Source organism: Chiloscyllium plagiosum, chromosome 5, assembly GCF_004010195.1.
Source record: "Chiloscyllium plagiosum isolate BGI_BamShark_2017 chromosome 5, ASM401019v2, whole genome shotgun sequence".
NCBI classification, from domain to species: domain Eukaryota; kingdom Metazoa; phylum Chordata; class Chondrichthyes; order Orectolobiformes; family Hemiscylliidae; genus Chiloscyllium; species Chiloscyllium plagiosum.
The window spans coordinates 44,616,736-44,639,184 of record NC_057714.1 but is presented as its reverse complement, the minus strand read 5'-3'; the positions used below and the strand labels follow the sequence as shown (position 1 = coordinate 44,639,184).

General features: G+C 41.4%; 1 protein-coding gene across 4 annotated transcripts in view; it reads right to left on the bottom strand.

Annotated features, from left to right (window-relative positions):
• Positions 1-22,449, bottom strand: part of elp2 (elongator acetyltransferase complex subunit 2) — a 148,133-nt gene that overhangs the window by 112,995 nt on the left and 12,689 nt on the right. For 2 of the 4 annotated variants that reach the window (XM_043689953.1, XM_043689952.1), the window contains exons 3-4: positions 14,225-14,295; positions 8,412-8,568 (exon numbers count right to left, since the gene is read on the bottom strand). In XM_043689953.1, coding sequence (XP_043545888.1) covers positions 8,412-8,568; positions 14,225-14,295 — 228 coding nt within the window. Of the gene's footprint in view, positions 1-7,810; positions 7,971-8,406; positions 8,569-14,224; positions 14,296-22,449 lie in introns of those variants that run through there. The other 2 variants (XM_043689954.1, XM_043689955.1) reach the window with 2 other exon arrangements.

Here is a 22,449-nt window from a genome sequence, read left to right as displayed (position 1 = left end):
TACCTGCAACTCCACTTTCAAGGAGCTATGAACCTGCACTCCAAGGTCTCTTTGTTCAGCAACACTCCCTAGGACCTTACCATTAAGTGTATAAGTCCTGCTAAGATTTGCTTTCCCAAAATGCAGCACCTCGCATTTATCTGAATTAAACTCCATCTGCCACTTCTCAGCCCATTGGCCCAGATCCTGTTGTACTCTCAGGTAACCTTCTTCGCTGTCCACTACACCTCCAAATTTGGTGTCATCTGCAAACTTACTATCTATAACCCTTATGCTCGCATCCAAACCATTTACATAAATGACGAAAATTAGTGGAACCAGCACCGATGCTTGTGGCACTCCCCTGGTCACAGGCCCCAGTCTGAAAAACAACCCTCCACCACCACCCTCTGTCTTCTACCTTTGAGCTGGTTCTGTCCAAATGGCCAATTCTCCCTGTATTCCGAAAGATCTAACCTTGCTCACCAGTCTCCCATGGGGAACTTTGTCAAATGCCTTACTGAAGCCCATATAGATCACATCTACCACTCTGCTCTCATCAATCCTCTTTGCTACTTCTTCAAAAAACCCAATCAAGTTTGTGAGACATGATTTCCCACACAGAAAGTCATTCAGGGGGGGGGGAAAGAGAACTCTTGAAATGCAGTTGTAATCAAAGATAGTATATTGATTATCCCTTATCAGTCCTTGCCTTCCAAATACATGCACATTCTGTCCCTCGGGATTCCCTCCAACAACTTGCCCAACACCGACGTCAGGCTCACTGGTCTATAGTTCTCTGGCTTGTCCTTACTACCCTTCTTAAACAGTGGCACCACGTTAGCCAACTTCCAGTCTTCCAGCACCTCATCTGTGTCTATCAATGATACAAATATCTCAGCAAGAGGCCCAGTAATCACTTCCCTAGCTTCCCACAGAGTTTAGGGTGTCCCTGATCAGGTCCTGGGAATTTATCCACCTTTATGCATTTCAAGACATCCAGCACTTCCTCCTCAGATTTCATTTTTCAAGATGTCACCATCTATTTCCTTACATTCATTGGCCATGCTAAATTGCCGGTAGTGTTAGGTGAAGGGGTAAATGTAGGGGAATGGGTGTGGGTGGGTTGCGCTTTGGTGGGTCGGTGTGGACTTGTTGGGCCGAAGGGCCTGTTTCCATACCGTAAGTAATCTAATCTAATCTATATCTTCCATGTCCTTTTCCACAGTAAATACCGATGCAAAATACTCAGTTAGTATCTCCTCCATTTTCTGCGGCTCCAAACAAAGGCTGCCTTACTGATCTTTGAGGGGCCCTATTCTCAGTGCAATTGGGGAGAATCCAAGAGGACTTGAAAATGGCTAATGTAACCTCTGTTAAGAAGAGAAGGAGACAGAGTACAAGAAATCTTTGGCTAGTAAGCTTGATCTTGGTCGTTGGGCAGATTTTCGTGTCCATTAATTATCTGGATGAAAGAAGAGGGCATTATTGCTAAGTTTGCAGATGACACAAAAATACGTGGAGGAATAAGTGGTGTTGAGGAAGCGAGGAGGCTGCAGACGGACTTGGACAAGCTAGGAGATTGGGCAAAAAAGTGGCAGATGAAATACAACTTGGGAAAGTGCGAGTTTATACATTTTGGTTAGATGAAGAGAGGTGTAGACTATTTTCTAAATTGGGAAAGGATTCAGAAATCTGAGGCACAAAGGGACTTGAGAGGCCTAGTTCAGGATTCTCTTAAGCATGTTCAATTGGCAGTCAGGAACACAAATGCAATATTAGCATTCATTTTGTGAGGGCTATAAAAACAACAATAGTGATGTGCTTCTAAAGCTGTGTAAGGCTGTGGACATTTGTGAGCCACTTAACGATATTGTGAGAAAGGTTGTGCTGTACTTCAATGGGGTCCAGATGAGGTTTACATGAATGGTCATGAGAACAAATGAGTAGAAGTTCAGAATTCTGGGTCTATACTTGATGGAGTTTAGAAGTATAATGGGGGACCTGATTGAAACTTATAGGATACTGACAGACTTGAATAAATGGACATGGAGAAGATGTTTCCATTAGTATGAAGTGAAAGAGCGTGAGGGCTGGGGTGAGCATGTGGCGGCCTCCTTCGTCCCCTCTCCCTCAAAACAAAAACTGACGGCATCAGCTTCACAGAGAAGTATCGATCTACTCAACACTTGAGGAGTCTGGCACCTGAGAAGAAGCCTGGAAACTCAAGAAAACTGAAGTCAAGTCCACTACTAAATTTATAACGGACAAGCAGGAGAATTTTGTTCAAATGTATCCCAGGATGTTGTAGGTAGTTAGAAGAAAATTGCAGGGCCCCTAGCTAAGATATTTCTATCATATACAACCTCAGGCGAGGTGCTGGAGGACTGGTGCATGGCAAATGTTGTGCCTTTATTTCAGAAAGAAAGACTGTAAGGAGAAACCTGGGAAGTACAGACCAGTGAGTCTGAGATCAGTGGTAGGTAGTTTGTTGGAAGGGATTCTGAGAAATAGGATTTACGCACATTTGGAGCAGCAAGGACTAATTAAGGATCATCGTCGTGGCTTTGTGCATGTGAAATTGTGCCTCACAAACTTGATTTGGTTTTTTAAGGATGTAACCAAAAAGATTGATGAGGGCAGAGGAGTAGACATTGTCCACACAGACTTCAGTATAACCTTCAACAAGGTTCCACATGGTAGACTGATAGTAATGTTAGATCACATGGGATTCAGGGAGAGCTTGCCAATTGGGTACAAAATGGGCTTGACGATAGGAGACAGAGGTTGGTGATGGGATTTGTTTTCCAGATTGGAGGCCTGTGAGCTGCAGTGTTCCACAGGGATTGGTGCTGGAATCACTTTGTCATTTATATGAAAAATTTAGATGCAAATTTAGGAGGGGTGGTTAGTAAGTTTGTGAATGACACCAACATTGGTGACATAGTTAACAGTGAAGATTACAAAGGCATCTTGATCAAGAAAAGATTCACAAGGATGTTTCCCAAGATGGAGGGTTTGAGCTGTCGGGAGAGGCTGAATAGACTGGCATGTAGGTTAATTTGATCTGGTATAGAAGGGTATGTAGGTTAGTTTGATCTTCAAAGGGCCTGTACTGTAAAGTTGTATGTTTTATGTTGTATTTTCACTGGAGTGTCAGAAGCTGAGGAATAACCCTAGAGAGATTTATAGAATCATGAGGGGCATGGATAGGGCAAACACACAAGGTCTCTTCCCCGGCGTGGGAGGAGTGCAAAACTAGACGGCATAGGTTTGAAGTGAGAGGGGAAAAATTTAATATGGATCTAAGGTTCAACTTTTTCCACAGAGGATGGTGCATATATGGAATGCGCTGCCAGAGGAACTGGTGGAAGCTGGTACAATGACAACATTTAAAAGGCATCTGGATGGGTATATGAATAGGAAGGGTTGAAAGGAAAAGGGCCAAATGCTGGCAAAGGGGACTAGATTTAATTAGGATAGCTGCTCGGCACTGACAAGTTGGATTGAAGAGTCTGATTCCATGCTATATATTCTCTATGACTCAATGACTCTTCAACTTGTGGAACGAATGATGGGAAATTACTAACTAAGATAATTCCAGACTGCACCTGCAGAGGGCAGTATCCTTTTTCAGAAAGACAATTATTTCCAGTTTTGATGGGAGTCGTGAAAATCAAGTTTGGCTTTGATTTAATGACTTCCTCCTTTTACAAACATCTGCATGTTTTGGTTTCTATTTGTGTTTCCCAATTCAGACTTGGTCCCTATGATTTTGATTTCTATTTTCAGTTAATGATTTCCCACCACATATTAGAATCTGGTTGATGGTTTTCCCGTTTCAATATTAATCGTTTCCTCTTTCGGACAGGGTCTTCTCTTCTATGATTATTTGTTTTTGTTGAAAATATCACTCCATCTGAAACAATTATTGCTCATCACTAACAAGTTGAACAGGAAGTAATGGGCAGCATTTTAAAATCAGTAACAAAGCTACAGCCCTCACTGATGTGGAATGAAGGTGCCCTCAAAGACCTAGTGTCTCTGTGCACAGATTTTCTGTTTATCAATGCGAGTTGAAGTTTGACATCAAGTCAGCATCCAACAGCAGTTGGAATTACAAGAAAAATAAGCAGCCAGCTAGTTATATGAAGACATAAATTAATTTAGAAAGTCAATAGCTTGTGAGAGGAACCACAGTTTTCTTGATTAGAGACCACATAGACATTTCAAAAATGAAAAGAAAATTAATTTCAATGGCTACAGCAGAAGGAATATAAATTGCATACACTTAAATAGTCCGGGATGGAAACCACTTCGAATTTTGCATTTACATATTTATCTTGAGGTGCTTCTGGCTGTACAAAGAGAACAAGACCAACATCTACTACTGACTGATAATCAATTAAAAATGTGATTAGACTGCTGAAGGTTGAAACAAAACCGTAAATAACTGAGGAATTAAATTCTGATGAATACTACACCAATGCAGTTCAAGTCAGTGTTGTTTTAGTGGTAAAGGGAAACAAAGCTGATGTTTGAATTCTGAAACAGGAACAGAAATATCCTGACAATTTTAGTAGCAAAAACAGGAAGACAGGGTATCTGAATGGCGATGGTTTGGGAAAGCGAGAGGTCTTGTACACCAGTCACTGAAACTAAGCACATACGTGCAGCAAGTGATAGATAAAGTATATGGTATGTTAGACTTCATAGTGACAGGATTTAAGTACAGGAGCAGGATGTTTTGCTGCAATTATACGAGGTCTTGGAGACCCCACCTGTGTGCCGTTTTGATCTCCCTCTCTGAGGAAGGACATTCTGGCTATGAAGGGAGATCAACAAAGGTTTACTGGATTGATTCCTGGGATGACAGAACTGATGAACGAAGACAGACTGGGTCAGTTCGGATTTCATTGATTGGAGTTTCGAAGAATGAGGGGGCTGGGGTGGGGATCTCATGGAAACCTATAAATTTCTAGCAAGATTATACAATGCACAAACACAGGAAGGATGTTTCTGACAACAGGGAAGTCAAGAACCAAAAATCTCAGTCTAAAGGTACCAGGAAGACCATTGAGCAGAAAAGTTTTAACCCAGACAGTGATGAGTCTGTGGAATTCTCTGCTACAGAAAGTGGTTGAAGCCAAAATATTGAGCATTTTCAACAAGGAGTTGATTAGATTCCTTGCAGTATGGAGTTCGGCCCAACAAGTCCACACAAACCCTCCAAGGAGTAACCCACCCAGACCCATTCTCCTACCCTATATTCACCCCTGACATTATGGGCAATTTAGCATGGCCAATTCACCTGACCTGCACATCTTTGGATTGTGGGAGGAAACCGAGCACCCAGAGGAAACCCACGCAGACACGGGAGAATGTGCAAACTCCACACAGACAGTCGTCTGAGGTTGGAATCGAATCTGGGTCCCTGGCACTGAGAGGCAGTAGTGTTAACCACTGAGCCACCGTGATGCCCCCATATTGAGCATAGTTCTTTGTGGAAGAGAGATCAAAGGATATGGAGAAAAAGCAGTAACATGGTATTGAGCAGAGGTTACAGCCATGATCGTACAGAATTGCGGAGAAAGTTTGAAGAGCTGAATAGCCAACTATTGCCCCTATTTTTCTATATTTCTATGAATTAGTGACTCCACTGTTGGATTGAATAATGCAATCCCCACTTGTCAACTTCAGGTGGTGTTCCAATTTATAAGTTCGTATACCCAACATCATGCAGATGCCATTTGGGCTAGCCAGAGTGAAAGGGCAGGGGATGCATGCAAAGTTGTGAGGAGAACTGTCCATGCTGTAGGTGAGACTGTTCAAACTGTTCCATCAAGACAAATTTCAAGTTCCTCCTATTCCAGAGAATATTCATTTTCTCACATGGAGATTCACAATGCTGCCTCACTGGACGGCAATGCTGTTGGACAAGTAGCAGAACACACTGACATAAATAGCCTTTGACTTGTTTTATCAGATTTCCTTGTTGTGTAAACAAATTTGTTTTCTACATATTCGACATTGGAGGTTAAATCCAATAATTTAATGCATACATTCACATGCATCTTGGCCTATTTATGTATTCACAATGGCAATGGCACCTATGTGCAATCCTCCTTTGTTTCAATCTGACATGGAATCATAGGATGACACAGCAAAGAGACAATTCAGTCTGTTATCTCAATGCCAGTTCTTTGATAAATCTGTCCACTTGTAAACCTATTTCTCAGCACTTTCCTTGTAGCCTTTTAATTTTCTTTTACTTCCAATTTATCCAATTCTATTCTGAATTTTTCACCCATTCAATCTTCCCTACTCTAAAAGAGAACAACTCCAGTTTCTCTATTTCACTGAAATCCCTCAACACTGCTGATACTAATGACGACAGATTCTTCACAATGAAAAATTGTCCCAGGGTGAGAAGATAATATCTACAATTGTTATGAAGCTTATTAGTAACAGATCACAAAGAGAAATTATATACTCAGGTCACATTTAGGGCAATAAAATTGAAGGACGGGTTGTCGTGATAGGTGACTTTAATTTTTGATCTGTATCCCATTTAAAAAATGATTCTTGAAGCAAATAATTACCGATTAACATACAAGCTATGATCCAGAATCCAAAACAATACCCCCTATTCAGTTCTGAGAAATCACAAAGTAAAACCTACTGTAATCCAGATAATACCCAAGTACTTAAAAATATTTTTTTTTCCCCAGACAATCCAAGTATAAATATGTACTCCCAACAAAAGTAACGAAATCCATCTGTACATTCAACAGTCAGACTTCTCTTCTTGTTCTTATACAGGAATACAATCACTGCATCTCATCCTGATCTCATTCTGGTAAATCACATTTGTAACGTTCTCCAAGAGTTTGGTATCCTGCCCAGAATGTGACACCCAGAGTTGAATGCAGCACTCGAGCTTAGGCCTCACCAGTAGTTCAAATATGTTTAGCTTGGGCTTTTGTACATATTTACTCAAACCAAGGATTCTAAATAAAAACCCAAAGAAGTGCACAAGCTGGCAATGAGAGACAAAAATAGAAATTACTGGAAAAGCTCAGCAGGTCTGATAGCATCTCTGGAGAGAAATCAGAGTTAATGTTTCAGATCAGGTGACCCTTCGAATGGATTCTAAATGCTTTTCCCAAATAGCCTTCTCAACTTGTCCATTCAACTTGCTCACTCTTGACGAATGGCTTATGCCAGAAACGTCGATTCTCCTGCTCCTTGCCTGACCTGTTCTGTTTTTCCAGCACCACACTCTCGATTCTCAATTTGTCCAGTCACCTTCACAGATTAGTATACATACTTTCTCTAGTCTCTATGCTCCTGCATTCCTAGAAATTCATTGTTTTTTAATTCACATTCTCTCTTTTGATCCTTCCCACCAAAATTTTTTTTGTGTTTAATTTCATCCACATGTCTGTCCATTTCATTACTATATCCATATACTCTGTTACTATCCTTCTCCTTGTTCACTACACTTTCTCTGTCATTTCATCTGCAAACTTAATTATACCCTGTATACCCAAGTCTGGCTGTGCATAGACACACACTTGTCAGGGAACACCACTAAACCACTCTTCAGTCTGACAAATAACTGTTCACTACTATTGTTTTCTATCCCTGAGCCAAAGTTGTAAGCATGTGACCTCTGTCCTTTTAATTCTATGAGCTTTAATTTGGTTAACATTATATTGAAGTACTTTGACAAATGTCTCCTTTAAGTCTTCATACACATCAAACACAAAACTTCATCAGCTGTAGGTGACTTCAAACAATTTGAACAAAATAGTTAAACACAACTTGCCTTTACTGAATCTGTGCTGACTTCCTTACCATCATCTTCTTTCACATAGTGTAAATACAAAGAGGTTCCATTCAGTGGCCATTTGTTTGGAATTGCAGGTGTCTAACTAAAAATGGATAGCTTAGAAAAACCCAGGAACATATGTTCTCTTGCCAGTGAGCTAAACAACATCACAAAGAAACTAGAAAAAAAAAATCTATGCATTAAACTCCAACTGTCCTTTAAATCACATTATATTCAAAAGAATAATTGTGAAATCACAACTTACATGATCAAAATGCACATCAATGGAACACCACTTTTATTTTTACACTCAATCAAGAGGTTTAATGGAGTCAAAGTTCAAGGTTCATGTTTTCCATCTTTTCTGATATGCAGGGGTGAGATAAATATAACTGATTTAAAAATACATATCTTGGCAGCTAATTTCAGCTGGGGAAAATACTGAAAGCAATGGCTTTTACAAGGCATTTTACCTTAAATGTTATGTAATGATAATAGAAAAGTTAGTGGAGTTAAAAATTATATTGCATTCCTATTTGTAATTCACATGCCATATTTGCAGTTGCAATGAACATATATAAGGAAATTATTACCTTACCCACAGAACCTTGTTTTGTCCAAATTCTGACAGAGGAATCTGCTGCTGCTGAAGCGATCAGCAGTTTTTGATGTTCATCCAAGTTAACAGTTTCATAAATAGCTGTAACAGCACATACAGCTCCTGAATGGCCTTCCAGCTGGGTGGAGACTGCAAACTTTTAAGCACAGGTAAAAGAGGTGATCATTCATAACTAATATATGGAGCTATTATTGACTATTTTGCAACAATGCTGGCAGAAATAGCAGAGGAGCCAGAGACAAGACCACAAAGTGATCTTCAAGACAAAAATTTTCAAATCGATCCATTCGGAAAACAGGAGCCAATGCAGGTAACAAAAATGAAGGTGATGGGCAGTTCAACTTAGAAGACATGTTCTGGATATGTTCGAGCTTATAAAACTGCAGATCAGGTGGATGGCAAGGAAGATATTCTAAAAACTTAAAATCATCAAAAATATAGCTAAAGGTTTCATTGAAGCTAGGGTAAATGTGGGTGCCGGGGCTAGAAAAACTATCGAAATGGATTTGAAAGGAGATGGGATAAGATAGCCTTGGGGTGAACTAAATACTAAAGCCTGGCGTTCAAAGTTGTGGAGACTCCATGGCTCATTAAAAATGGCACTGGGAGTCCCAATCCATAGGACAGAAATTTTTTCAATGTTAGGTAAAGGGGCTGTCATTTGTGGGAAACCAGAAATCAACAGGTCTATTTGAATGTATTGCTGAGTTCAAACAAATTAATTTTTGCTGAAGTAAGGGACTTACATCACAATGAAGCAGTGATGAATTTTGAGTTGGCATAAATGCTTAAAAAGGGCAGATAAAGTAATTTAGAACTGTCAAGCCATCAAGTTATTTAAATATTCTGGACTTTAAATTTCAAAAGAAACTAAGTGTGTCTAAGAACTCAGTTTGTTGACATAATGATCATGACAGCATTATTACTGCTTCCACAACATGTCATTTTCACATTGATGGGCTGTAACTTCACAGTTTGATTCAGAGCTCCAAGAGAATATTAAAAGAGTAGCTCTTTCATGACAGGGGTATGAGCAGAAATGTTTATTTTGTTAATGACTAAGTACTTGGAGATTTCTATATATTAAATGAACCTTTATGAATACAATTTCTTTTATACAGTGACATCTGTAACAGATCCTTCGAACTTTATTTTCTTTCATCTCAGCAGACCTTTTGAGACTGCTCATTGTGGACATTGAGTGAACTGTGTGAAACTTATTTTTGTTGTCTCCATTTGTACAATTTAAGTCAGCAACTGTGAAAATGGCAACGTTAAGGGAACTTGTTGTTCCAATGTAAGTTACATTCAATTTTGCCAAGCAACGGGGCAAGGTTTGTTCTAAGGTTTTCAAGGGGATCATCACTTTGATGGGATTGTACAATAAAACCTCCCAAAGTCAGCAGGAAATTGAGGAGCAAATGTGTAGGGAGATCACAGATAGCTGTAAGAATAATAGGGTTGTAACAGTAAGGGATGTTAACTTTCTAGACACATGACTGAGACTGCCATAGTGTTAAGGGTTTGGATAGGAAAAAATTCGCATTCAGGAAAACTTTCACAATCAATATGTAGATGGCTTTACTAGAGACAGATCAAAACTCAACCGCCTCTTGGGAATTAGGCAGGGCAAGTGATAGAGTTGCGTGCACTTATAGAATCATGGTCACTGATGCCAAAGTTTTAAAATATTTATGGAAAAGGATAGGTCTGGTCTAGATGTTAAAGTTCTAAATTGGGGCAAGGTCAATTTTGATGGTACTAAACACGAATTTTCAAAAGTTGATTGGGGAGATTGTTCGCAGGCAAAGGATGTCTGGCAAGTGGGAGACTTTCAAAAGCAAGATAATGAGTTCAGAGCCAGCACGTTTCTGTTAGTGTGAAGGGCAAGGCTGGCAGGAGTCGGGAATACTGGGTGACTATGGACATTGAAGCTATGGTCAAGAAAAAGAAGGGGGTATGTGTCAGGTATAGGCAGCTCAGATCAGTTGAATTCCTTGAGCAGAACAGGGGGCTTCAAGAGTACATTTAAGAGGGAAATTAGGAAGGCAAAAAGGGGACATGAGGTAGCCTTCTCAGATAAAATAAAGGAAACTCCAAAGAGATTCTACAAGTATATTCAGGGCAAAAGAGTAATTAGGGAGAGAATAGGCCCCTGAAAAGATCAATAAGATCGTCTATGTATGGAGTCACAGGAGATGAGGACTATTCTAAATGAATAGTCTCATTACAGAAGGGGAGGTGCTGGAACTCTTAAAATGCATAAAGTAGATAAATCTCTGTGCCCTATCAAGTGTATCCAGGGCATTGTGGAAAGCTGGGCAAGAAATTGCAGGGGCCCTAGCAGAGATATTTTTATCAATGACAACCAAGGGTGAAGCATCAGAAGGGTGAAGCATCAGAAGACTGAAGGGTGGTTAATGTTGTGTCATTATTTCAGAAAGGCTGCAGACCAGTGAGCCTAACATCAGTGGCAGGTAAGTTGTTGGAGGGAAATGAGAGAGAGATGATCTACAAGCATTTGGAAAAGCAAGGACTGATAAGGGATAGTCAACATGGACTTGTACGTGGAAAATTGAATCTTACAAATTTAACTTTTTTTGAAGAGGTTACCAAGAAGATAAATGTAGGCAAAGCGATAGACATCTACATGGACTTTAGTAAGGTCTTCGACACGGTAAACTGGTTAGTAAGGATAGATCACATGGGATTCAGGGAGAAGTAGCTAATTGGATACTAAATTGGCTTGACACGAGGAGACAGAGGGTGGTGGTGAACCAACCAGCTATCGTCGCAAGGATTGATACCAGGTCCACTGTTGTTCGACATTTATGTAAATAATTCGGATGAAAATATGGGAGGCATGGTTTGTAAGTTTGTGAATGACAGCAAAATTGGTGGTATAGTTGGCAGTGAAGAAGGTTATCTAAGAGTATAATGGGATCTTGATCAATGAGGCCAAAGGGCTGAGGAATAACAGGTGGAGTTTAATTAAAATAAATACGAGGTTTCGCATTTTGGTCAGACACATCAGGGCAGGAATTACACACTTAATGACAGAGTCCTGGGGTGTGCTGTCGAATAGAGAGATCTAGGTGTGTAGGAACATAGTTCCTTGAAAGTAGAGTCACTGGTAGAAAGGGTAGTGAAGAAAACATTTGGCATGCTTACTTTCATCGGTCAAAGTATTGAGTACAGGAATTAGGATGTCATGTTACAGCTGTGCAAGACAATAGTAAAGCCACATTTGGAGTACTGTGTATAATTCTGGTTGCCTTGCTATAGGAAGGATGCTATTAAACTGGAAAGGATGCAAAAAAGATTTACAAGCATGTTACTGGGACTGGAGGGCTTGAATTATAAGGAAGCTGGATAGGCTGGGACTTTCTTCCCCAGAGCGTCGGAGTTTGAGGGGATAACCTTAAAGAAGTTTATACAATCATGAGGGGCATAGATAAGGTCAATAGCCAAGCTGTTTTCCTCGGGGTAGGGAAGTCCAAAACTAGAGGAATAGCTTTAAGGTGACAGGGGAAAGATTTAAAGGGACCTGAGGGGCAACTTTTTTCACGCTGAGTGGCGAATGTCCAGAACAATCTGTCAGAGGAAATGTTAGAGGCAAGTATAATTGCAACATTTAAAAGACATTTGGACAAGCACATGGAAAGAACAGCGATTAGATTCCCTACAGTGTGGAAACAGGCCCTTCGGCCCAACCAGTCAACACCGACCCTCCGAAGAGCAACCCACCCAGACCCATTTCCCTCTGACTAATGCACCTAACACTATGAGCAATTTAGCATGGCCAATTCTAACAAATTGCACATTTTTGGACTGTGGGTGGAAACCTGAGCACCCGGACAAAACCCACGCAGACATGGACAGAATGTGCAAACTCCACACAGTCGCCAGAAGCTGGAATCAAACCTGGGATCCTAGTGCTGTGAGGCAGCAGTGATAACCACTGAGCCGCCCTCACACTATGAGCAATTTAGCATGGCCAATTCACCTAAACTGCACATCTTTGGACTGTGGGAGGACACTGGAGCACTCAGAGGAAAAGGTTTAGAGCAATATGGGCCAAACTCAGGCAAATGGGACTGGTTCAGTTTAGGAAATCTGATCGGTATAAACAAGTTGGGCTGAAGCACCTGCTTCTGTGCTGTACAACTTTATGACTCTTGGTGACTCAAAACAGTTCAAACATCAATGGAGAGTTGTTCAAGGATTAAAGTCAATTAGACTTAATAAAACAGTCATGTAGAGAGCAGCAAAGGAATAAGCCCCAGGGTGGAAAGGTGCTGCTAGGAGATGACTGAAGGCTACTGGTTCTCAGAAAGAAATCTCAGAAGCCATGTAAAAACTCTATGAAGGTAGGATTAAAGTAACATCTTAGGATTCAGTAAATGCAGATAAGTATTGGTACTAGAGCTCAAGCAGCATCCTGGAACCGTACTGGGGACTTGGAGGAAGAACATAAGCCCATAATGGTTTAGTGTAGCATAATGCGGGCTTAAAAAAAAGCCCATGAGCAGTACTTGCTTGATGCAACTCAAAGATTAAAGCTTGGAAAAGCACAGGGCAGTACCAGTTTACTGCAAAGTGGATAAGCTAAAATTGTGCTCATGAGCAATTGCTGGAATGGAGTTTCCAGGATCCACGGAAATGCAACAAGTTGGCATGGAAGCTATAAGGAAAAAGGGTGGTGTGTACATGGCATAGATTGGCATGAGTAGGCACTAAGTTATCAGAGATACCACAAAGGGCAAAAGAAAATGCATGAGGGACATGGGTTGGCACTAATTAGGCTTTGGGGTTGTAAGTGAGCATGGTGTGAATTGCCGTGAATTGGCATGGTTGGGCATAAGGAATGGGCAGAGGGTGAGGAGTTGTGAGGCAGAACATCAAGTGGGCCTAATGCTTAAAAACAGACTGGCCCAGGAAAATGAGGATGGGCTTTTGAACAATTTGTCTTGGAACTCAACAGCTTCATTGTCAACTCTGATTTGCGTCAGGAGATACTGAACCAAGCTCTGCCCTGTATCTCATCCCAAAGTGAAAATCACACCACTTTGCTCCCCGAGATAGAAACTGAGACCTACAAAATTTTCCAACTCTGGGAATCTCAGCCTAAGTACGCATAATACTTAATTCAGAACAATCCAACAAACAGCTGGAAGTGGAGGCTTGACTCAGAGGAAAGAGGATGGATTGAGAGCAATTAAATATTGTGAAAAATAACATCTTTAATTTTCTAAAGTTCAACTGTATGAATTTCCAGCCAACTAACAACAATATCAAACATGCACCCCAATAGCACAGAGTTGATAATGAGGTTGAGGGGAGGGGTGAAGAGGTAAAAATGATTGCCTGGATATGGAAGCTGTTCAGTATCTGTGTATGACATCACCAGGTAGATGAGAAAAGGGAAGAGGATTTTTTGAGAATTCTAGAGGTAATGAATTAGGAGCTGGAGATCTTATTTTCAAGGTGTGCTGATTGCATGGGGACAGACAGGGCTAGCCAGCACAAGAAATGTGGTCTACTATCGTAATCACTAAGTCATTGTACTAATTATTCAGTATTACTGACAAGTAAAATTCTGCTCGAAAATTATTTTTCCTATAAAAACTATAATTTCAGAAAAAAAAACTTTTGCAAAACATGATCAAATTGATTAGCTCTGCATTTAAATTATTATCTGCAAACAATGCAAACTATCCCTAGACTGTGTTGCTTCCAAATGTGTTCACTGGGAATTTGTAGAAAAGTAAGCTGTTTTAAGTCTGACTCACCTTAAAATTCTGCAACTCCCAAACAATCAGACAGTTATCAGATCCTCCAGACACAAGTTCTGTCTCAGGACCTGGAACAAAAACGTTGTCTGAAGTCATCGATACAAATGTTAACTTTTAAGTATAGTAACACATTAAATGTTGTCCCATTTCTCCAACACAACATCCATTTCAACAGATTCAGAAACAGATTTTTTTTAGAATTGTTTCATGGACCAGATTTTTACAAAGTATATCATCACAATGTACAACCTTTGGATAAGAGATGGCACAGTGGCTCAGTGCCCCAAGGACCTGGGTTCAATTCTAGCCTCAGGCAACTACCAGTGTGGAGTTTGCACATTCCCTCTGTATCTGCATGGGATTCCTCTGGGTGTTCTGGTTTCCTCCCACGGTCCGAAGACGTGGAGTTTAGGTGAATTGGCCATGTTAAATTGCCTACAGTGATGTGGAGGGGAGGCAGGACTTATTGGGCCAAATAGGCTGTTTCCACATTGTAGGGATTCTATGATTGTTAATATAAATTTGAAGCTTTCACTCTTGCAGCCTGCTAGCATTCATTCAAAACAATTGAAATGCCGACATTGTGAAAGGATGAAATTAATTTGTGAGAGGAGGCTCATAAACACACAATATAAATCGCTGGGACCAATTAGCCTGTTTCAAACCCATGCTCTAGAATAATAGCCTGGGCCTCTAGATTCGTTGTCTAGTGACATTGTCAGTATTACATCAACTTCCATCATGACAAAGAATTGGTTGATACAACGTCAAAGATAACATGAATGGGACAGAAATAAAAGATGTATATAAGGGGGGTGACTGCCAGGATCATGAATAGTTTCTGTCTGTAGCAAAAACAAAATGAGAATAGCACAAAAATCTGTTAGTGAGTTTTGAGAAGATTTGTAGCTCAGGTTGAGGTTCTGAATGTAGATTTGCTCGCTGAGCTGGGAGGTTCATTTCCAGACATTTCATCCCCCTGCTAGGTAAAGTCTTCAATGGGCCTCAGGCGAAGCAGTGTACATGATTCCTGCTTTCTATTTATATGCTTGGGTTGGTGATGTGATTTCCTGTGGTGATGTCATTTCCCATGGTGATGCCATTTCCTGTTATAGAGTCATAGAGATGTACCAAATGGAAACAGACCCTTCGGTCCAACCAGTCTCTGCCAACCAGATATCCCAACCCAATCAGGTCCCACCTGCCAGCACCCAGCCCATATCTCTCCAAACCCTTCCTATTCATATACCCATCCAAATGCCTTTTAAATACTGCAATTGTACCAGCCTCCACCACTTCCTCTGGCAGCTCATTCCATACATGTACCACCCTCTATGCGAAAAGGTTGTCCCGTAGGTCTCTTTTATATCTTTCCCCTCTCACCCTAAACCTATGCCCTCTAGTTCTGGACTCTCCCATCCCAGGGAAAAGACTTTGTCCATTTATCCTATCCATGCCCCTCATGATTTTGTAAACCTCTAAGGTCACCCCGCAGTCTCCGACGCTCCAGTGAAAACAGTCCCAGCCTGTTCAGCCTCTCCCGATAGCTCAAATCCTACAACCCTGGCAACATTCTTGGAAATCTTTTCTGAACCATTTCACGTTTCACAATGTCTTTCCGATAGGAAGGAGACCAGAACTGCATACAATAATCCAACAGTGGCCTAACCAATGTCCTGTACAGCCACAACATGACCTCCCAACTCCTGTACTCAATATTCTGACCAATAAAGGAAACGATACCAAAAACCTTCTTCACTATCCTATCTACCTGCAACTCTACTTTCAAGGAGCTATAAACCTGCACTCCAAGGTCTCTTTTTCAGCAACACTTCCTAGGACCTGACCATTAAGTATATAAGTTCTGCTAAGATTTGCTTTCCCAAAATGCAGCACCTCACATTTATCTGAATTAAACTCCATCTGCCACTTCTCAACCCACTGGCCTATCTGATCAAGATCCTGTTGTAATCGGAGGTAACCCACTTCGCTGTCCACTACACCTCCAATTTTGGTGTCATCTGCAAACTTACTAACTGTACCTCTTATGCTCGCATCCAAATCATTTATGTAAATGACAAAAAGTAGAGAATCCAGCAGTGATCTTTGTGGCACTCCACTGGTCACAGGCCTCCAGTCTGGAAAATAACCCTCCACCACCACCCTGTCTTCTACCTTTGAGCCAGTTCTGTATCCACATGGCTAGTTCTCCCTGTATTCCATGAGATCTAGCCTTGCTAACCAGTCTTCCGTGGGGAACCTTGTTGAACGCCTTACTAAAGTCCATATAAATCACATCTACCACTCTGCCCTCATCAATCCTCTTTGTTACTTCCTCAAAAAACTCAATCAAGTTTGTGAGACATGATTTCCCATGCACAAAGCCATGTTGACTATCCCTAATTAGTCCTTGCCTTCCCAAATACATGTACATCCTGTCTCTCAGGATTTCCTTCAACAACTTGCCCATCACCGACGTCAGGCTCACAGGTCTATATTTCCCTGGCTTGTCTTCTTTTTCTCAGGGGTGGTAGATGGGGTCTAACTCGATGTGTTTGTTGAAAGAGTTCTGGTTGGAATGACATGCTTCTAGGAATTCCCGTGCATGTTTCTGTTTGGCTTGTCCTAAGATGGATGTGTTGTCCCAGTCGAAGTGGTGTCCTTCCTTATCTGTATGTAAGGATACTAGTGAGAGAGGGTCATGTCGTTTTGTGGCTAGTTGGTGTTCATGTATCCTGGTGGCTAGTTTTCTGCCTGTTTGTCCAATGTAGTGTCTGTTATAGTTATTGCATGGTATTTTGTAAATGACATTAGTTTTGCTTGTTGGGGTATAGGGTCTTTCAAGTTGATTAGCTGCTGTTTTAGTGTATGATGCCAAGGGGTCCGAGTAGTCTGGCATTGTCCATATGTGTTGTTTTCATATAGATGCTGGTTTGAAGTTGCCCATTGGCTGTTCGCTCTACCGTGATATCCAGGAATGGCAGTTTGTTGTTGTTTTCCTCCTCTTTAGTGAATTTTATGCCAACAGGCATCATGGTAGCCCACAAACCCACCAACACACTAGAACAGCAGCTAATGAACTTGAAAGACCCTATACAGCCAACAAGCGAAACTAATGTCATTTACAAAATACCGTGCAAGAACTGTAACAAACACTACATTGGACAAACAGGCAGAAAACTAGCCACCAATATACATGAACACCAACTAGCCACAAAATGACATGACCCTCTTTCACGAGTATCCTTACACACAGATAATGAAGGATACCACTTCGACTAAGACAACACATCCATCTTTGGACATGTCAAACAGCGACACACGGGAATTCCTGGAAGCATGTCATTCCAACCGGAACTCTATCAGCAAACACATCGAGTTCGACCCCATATACCACCCCCTGAGGAAAAGAACAGGAAATGACATCATCACAGGAAATGACACCGCCAACCCAAACATATAAATAGAAAACAGAAATCATGTACACTGCTTCGCCTGAGGGCCACTGAAGATGTTGCTTAGTAGGGTGACACAACAACCGGAAATGAACCTCCCATCTCAGCGAGCAAATCTAAATCCAGAACAAAAATCTGTGAAAAGAAAGATGAAAAAATAGAGGCAGCGATTACAGATGAAAGTTTTGAACTCCTCGGGTGAGTCCAGAAGACCAAAACTGCCCAAGTGAAAGATCCTGTGACTGTTCAGTGACAGTTACTCAAATTTAGCTTCAGCAATATTAAAACACTGCAGGGAGGCTAAGGACAGAGAGGTCAGCATAACAGAAGGGTGGAGAATTTTAATGAAAGATAACAAGAAGCTAGAGGCCATTCTTGCAGACTGAAGGTATTCCATTTAAGACTCACACAACCTCCAGCTGGTCTCCTGTGTAAACTAGTACACATTGTGGGCAGTGAATACAATTTAACAAAGTGAAAAACAAGCACATATAAATCACTATTTCATCTGGCAAGTGTTTTGATACCTTAGATGATGAGAAGAGGTAATTGGGCAGTGTAAAGTATTTTTCTGCAGCATCAGCTGGGCCAGCATTTATTGCACGTGTGATTACCTCAAGAAATTAATAGTATTAACAGAAGATAGCAAATTCTAAGATTTCATCCCAGATGTAGTAAAGAATAATGATGCCATTCCAAGTGAGAATGGTGTGTGGCTTAAGAGTAACTTGCAGGTGTCAATGTTTCCATGGTTTTGCTACCCTTGTCTTTCAAGATATTATATGCTACAAGTTTGGAAGTTGCTGTCTAAATAGCCTTACAAAGTTGTTGCAGAGCCACTTGTATATAGGACACCCAACTGCTCCTGTACCAGTGCTAGAGGACATGGACACACAGTACAATGCAATTCAATTCAAAATAGAAACAGGCTCTTCAATCCCTCAAGCCTATGCCGATTCCAAATCCTTACTAAAGTCTGCTACTTACTGCCCATGTACAGTTTCTATCCCTCTGTCCACCTGCCATTTTTGTGTCTATCAAGACACGCCTTAACTGTTGCTAATGTACTTGCTTCCACCACCTCCACATTCCAGGCATCCACCATCCTCTGGGAGAAACATTTTCCCTGTACCTTTCCCCCAAACTTTCCCCCCTCACGGCAAACCTGTGCTCTCTTATACTTGACCTTTCCATCCTGGGAAAAAGTCCTTGACTATCCACCCAATCTATGTCTCTCAAAATTCAGAAGATCTCTATCAGATCGCCCTTGTTAACAACAGTGAGGTAGAGTCCACAGCCGAGAAAAAAGACATATTCGACTGTTGGCCCCTAAGGCTACCATCATAACAAATGCAACAGAGACTAAGAAACCAGGAGAAGTGACCTATCAAGAAAATTGGTGTGAGCAACATCTTCTCCGTATTCACTAAAAGCTTCCCCAGTAATGGAAACAGAAATATTCAGGGAGAAAAGGGAAGGGTCAGAGCTGAATTGGATGAAACTGAGAGGGGGATGGGAAGTAGAAGAAAAGTTGATGAAATTTTCTAGTTCCTAGGAGCAAGAGTATAAAATGACAGATACAAATGATCTTGCATCCATTATAAGCTGGGATGTTCACTGATGACTGCGCAATAATTAGCACTATTCATGTCTCCTCAGATACTGAAGCAGTCTATGTCCAAATGCAGCAAAACCTAGACAATATTCAGACTTGGGCTGACAAATGGCAAGTCACATTCATGCCACATTCAGGCAATGACAATCTCCAAAAGAAAGAATCGAAAGATCATCTTTTGATATGCAATCATTTTACTGTCACCAAATCTCCCAAAACCAACACCCATTGACCAGAAACTGAACCGGTCTAGCCATATAAAATTGTGTGGTTATGACACCAGGTCACAAGCTTAGAATCCTGCAGTGACTACCTCATCTCCCAACTGCCTAAAGCCTATCCACAAACTACAGAGCAGAAGTCAGGGGTGTGATGGAATTCTCCCCAGTTATCTGGCTGACTACAGCTCCAACAACATTCAACAATAAAAAAGTAGGCTAGTTGACTAGCGATATATGCACAAACCATAAGACATAGGAGTGGAAGTAAGGCCATTCGGCCCATCGAGTCCACTCCGTCATTTAATCATGGCTGACAGGCATTTCAACTCCACTTGCCCACATTCTCCCCGTAGCCCTTAATTCCTCGTGTCATCAAGAATTTATCAACCTCTGCCTTGAAGACATTTAGCGTCCCGACTTCCACTGCACTCCGCGGCAATGAATTCCACAAGCCTACCACTCTCTGGCTGAAGAAATGTCTCCACATTTCTGTTCTGAATTGACGCCCTCTAATTTTAAGGCTGTGCCCACGGGTCCTAGTCTCCCCACCTAACGGAAACAATTTCTTAGTGTCCACCTTTTCCAAGCCATGTATTATCTTGTAAGTTTCTATTAGATCTCCCCTTAACCTTCTAAACTCCAATGAGTACAATCCCAGGATCCTCAGCCGTTCCTTGTATGTTAGACCTACCATTCCAGGGATCATCCGTGTGTATCTCCGCTGGACACGCTCTAGTGCCAGTACGTCCCTCCTGAGGTGTGGGGCCCAAAACTGGACACAGTACTCCCAATGGGGCCTAACCAGAGCTTTTATAAAAAGTCTCAGTAGCACATCACTGCTTTTATATTCCAACCCTTTTGAGAAAAAATGACAACATTGCATTCGCTTTCTTAATCACGAATTCAACCTGCATGTTTACCTGAAGAGAATCCTCGACTAGCACTCCCAGATCCCTTTGTACTTTGACTTTATGAATTTTCTCACCATTTAGAAAGTAGTCCATGCTTGTATTCTTTTTTCCAAACTGCAAGACCTCGCATTTGCTCACATTGAATTCCATCAGCCATTTCCTGGACCACTCTCCCAAACTGTCGAGATCCTTCTGCAGCCTCCCCACTTCCTCAGTACTACCTGCCTGTCCACCTATCTTCGTATCATTGGCAAACTTCGCTAGAATGCCCCCAGTCCCTTCATCCAGATCATTAATATATAACATGAACAGCTGCGGCCCCAACACTGAATCCTGTGGGACACCTCTTGTCACCGGCTGCCATTCCGAAAAAGAACCTTTTATCCCAACTCTCTGCCTTCTGTCAGACAGCCAATCCTCAATCCATGCCAGTAGTTCACCTCGAACACCACAGGCCCTCACCTTACTCAGCAGCCTCCCATGTGGCACCTTATCAAAGGCCTTTTGGAAGTCTAGATAGACCACATCCACTGGGTTTCCCTGGTCTAACCTACTTGTCACCTCTTCAAAGAATTCTAACAGGTTTGTCAGGCATGACCTCCCCTTACTAAATCCATGTTGACTTGTTCTATACCGACCCTGCTCTTCCAAGAATTTAGAAACCTCATCCTTAATGATGGATTCTAGAATTTTACCAACAACCGAGTTTAGGCTAATTGGCCTATAATTTTCCACCTTTTGTCTTGATCCTTTCTTGAACAATGGGGTTACAACAGCGTTCTTCCAATCATCCAGGACTTTCCCTGACTCCAGTGACTTTTGAAAGACCTCAACCAACGCCTCCGCTATTTCCTCAGCCACCTCCCTCAGAACTCTAGGATGTAGCCCATCGTGACCAGGAGATTTGTCAATTTTAAGACCTTTTAGCTTTTCTAGCACTTTCTCTTTTGTAATGGCAACCATACTCAACTCAGCCCCCTGATTCCCTTTAATTGTTGGGATATTACTCATGTCTTCCACTGTGAAGACTGACGCAAAGTACTTATTAAGTTCTCCAGCTATTTCCTTATCTCCCATCACTAGGCTTCCAGCATCAGTTTGAAGTGGCCCAATGTCTACTTTTACCTGTCATTGTTTCTTATGTATTGAAAGAAACTTTTACTATCATTTCTAATATTGCTGGCTAGCCTACCTTCATATTTGATCCTCTCCTTCCTTATTTCCCTCTCTGTTATCCTCTGTTTGTTTTTGTAGCCTTCTCAATCTTCTGATTTCCCAATGCTCTTGGCCACTTTATAGGTTCTCTCTTTTTCTTTGATAGATTTCCTGACTTCCTTTGTCAGCCATGGCTGTCTAATCCCTCCCTGGATAATCTTTCTTTTCTTGGGGATGAACTTCTGTACTGTGTGCTCAATTATACCCACAAACTCCTGCCATTTTTGCTCTACTGTCTTCCCTCCTCGGCTCTGCTTCCACTTGATTTTCATCAGTTCCTCTCTCATGCCCTCATAATTACTTTTAACTGTAACACCATTACATCCGATTTTGCCTTCTCTCTTTCAAACTGCAGACTGAACTCTACCATATTATGATCGCTGCTTCCTCAGTGTTCCCTTACTTTAAGATCTTTAGTCTGGTTCATTACATAGCACTAGGTCCAAAACAGCCTGCTCCCTTGTGGGCTCCATGACAAGCAGTTCCAAAAAGCTATCCTGTAAGTATTCCTTGAATTCCCTTTCTTTGGATCCACTGGCAACATTATTTACCCAGTCCACCTGCATATTGAAGTCCCCCATGATCACCGTGACATTGCCTTTCTGACATGCCTTTTCTATTTCCCGGTACATGTTGCGCCCCTGGTCCTGACCACTGTTAGGAGGTCTGTACATAACTCCCACTATGGTTTTTTTGCCTTTGTGGTTCCTCAATTCCACCCACACAGACTCCACATCATCCGACCCTATGTCATTCAGTGCCATAGATTTAATTTTGTTCTTAACTAACAAGGCAACCCCACCCC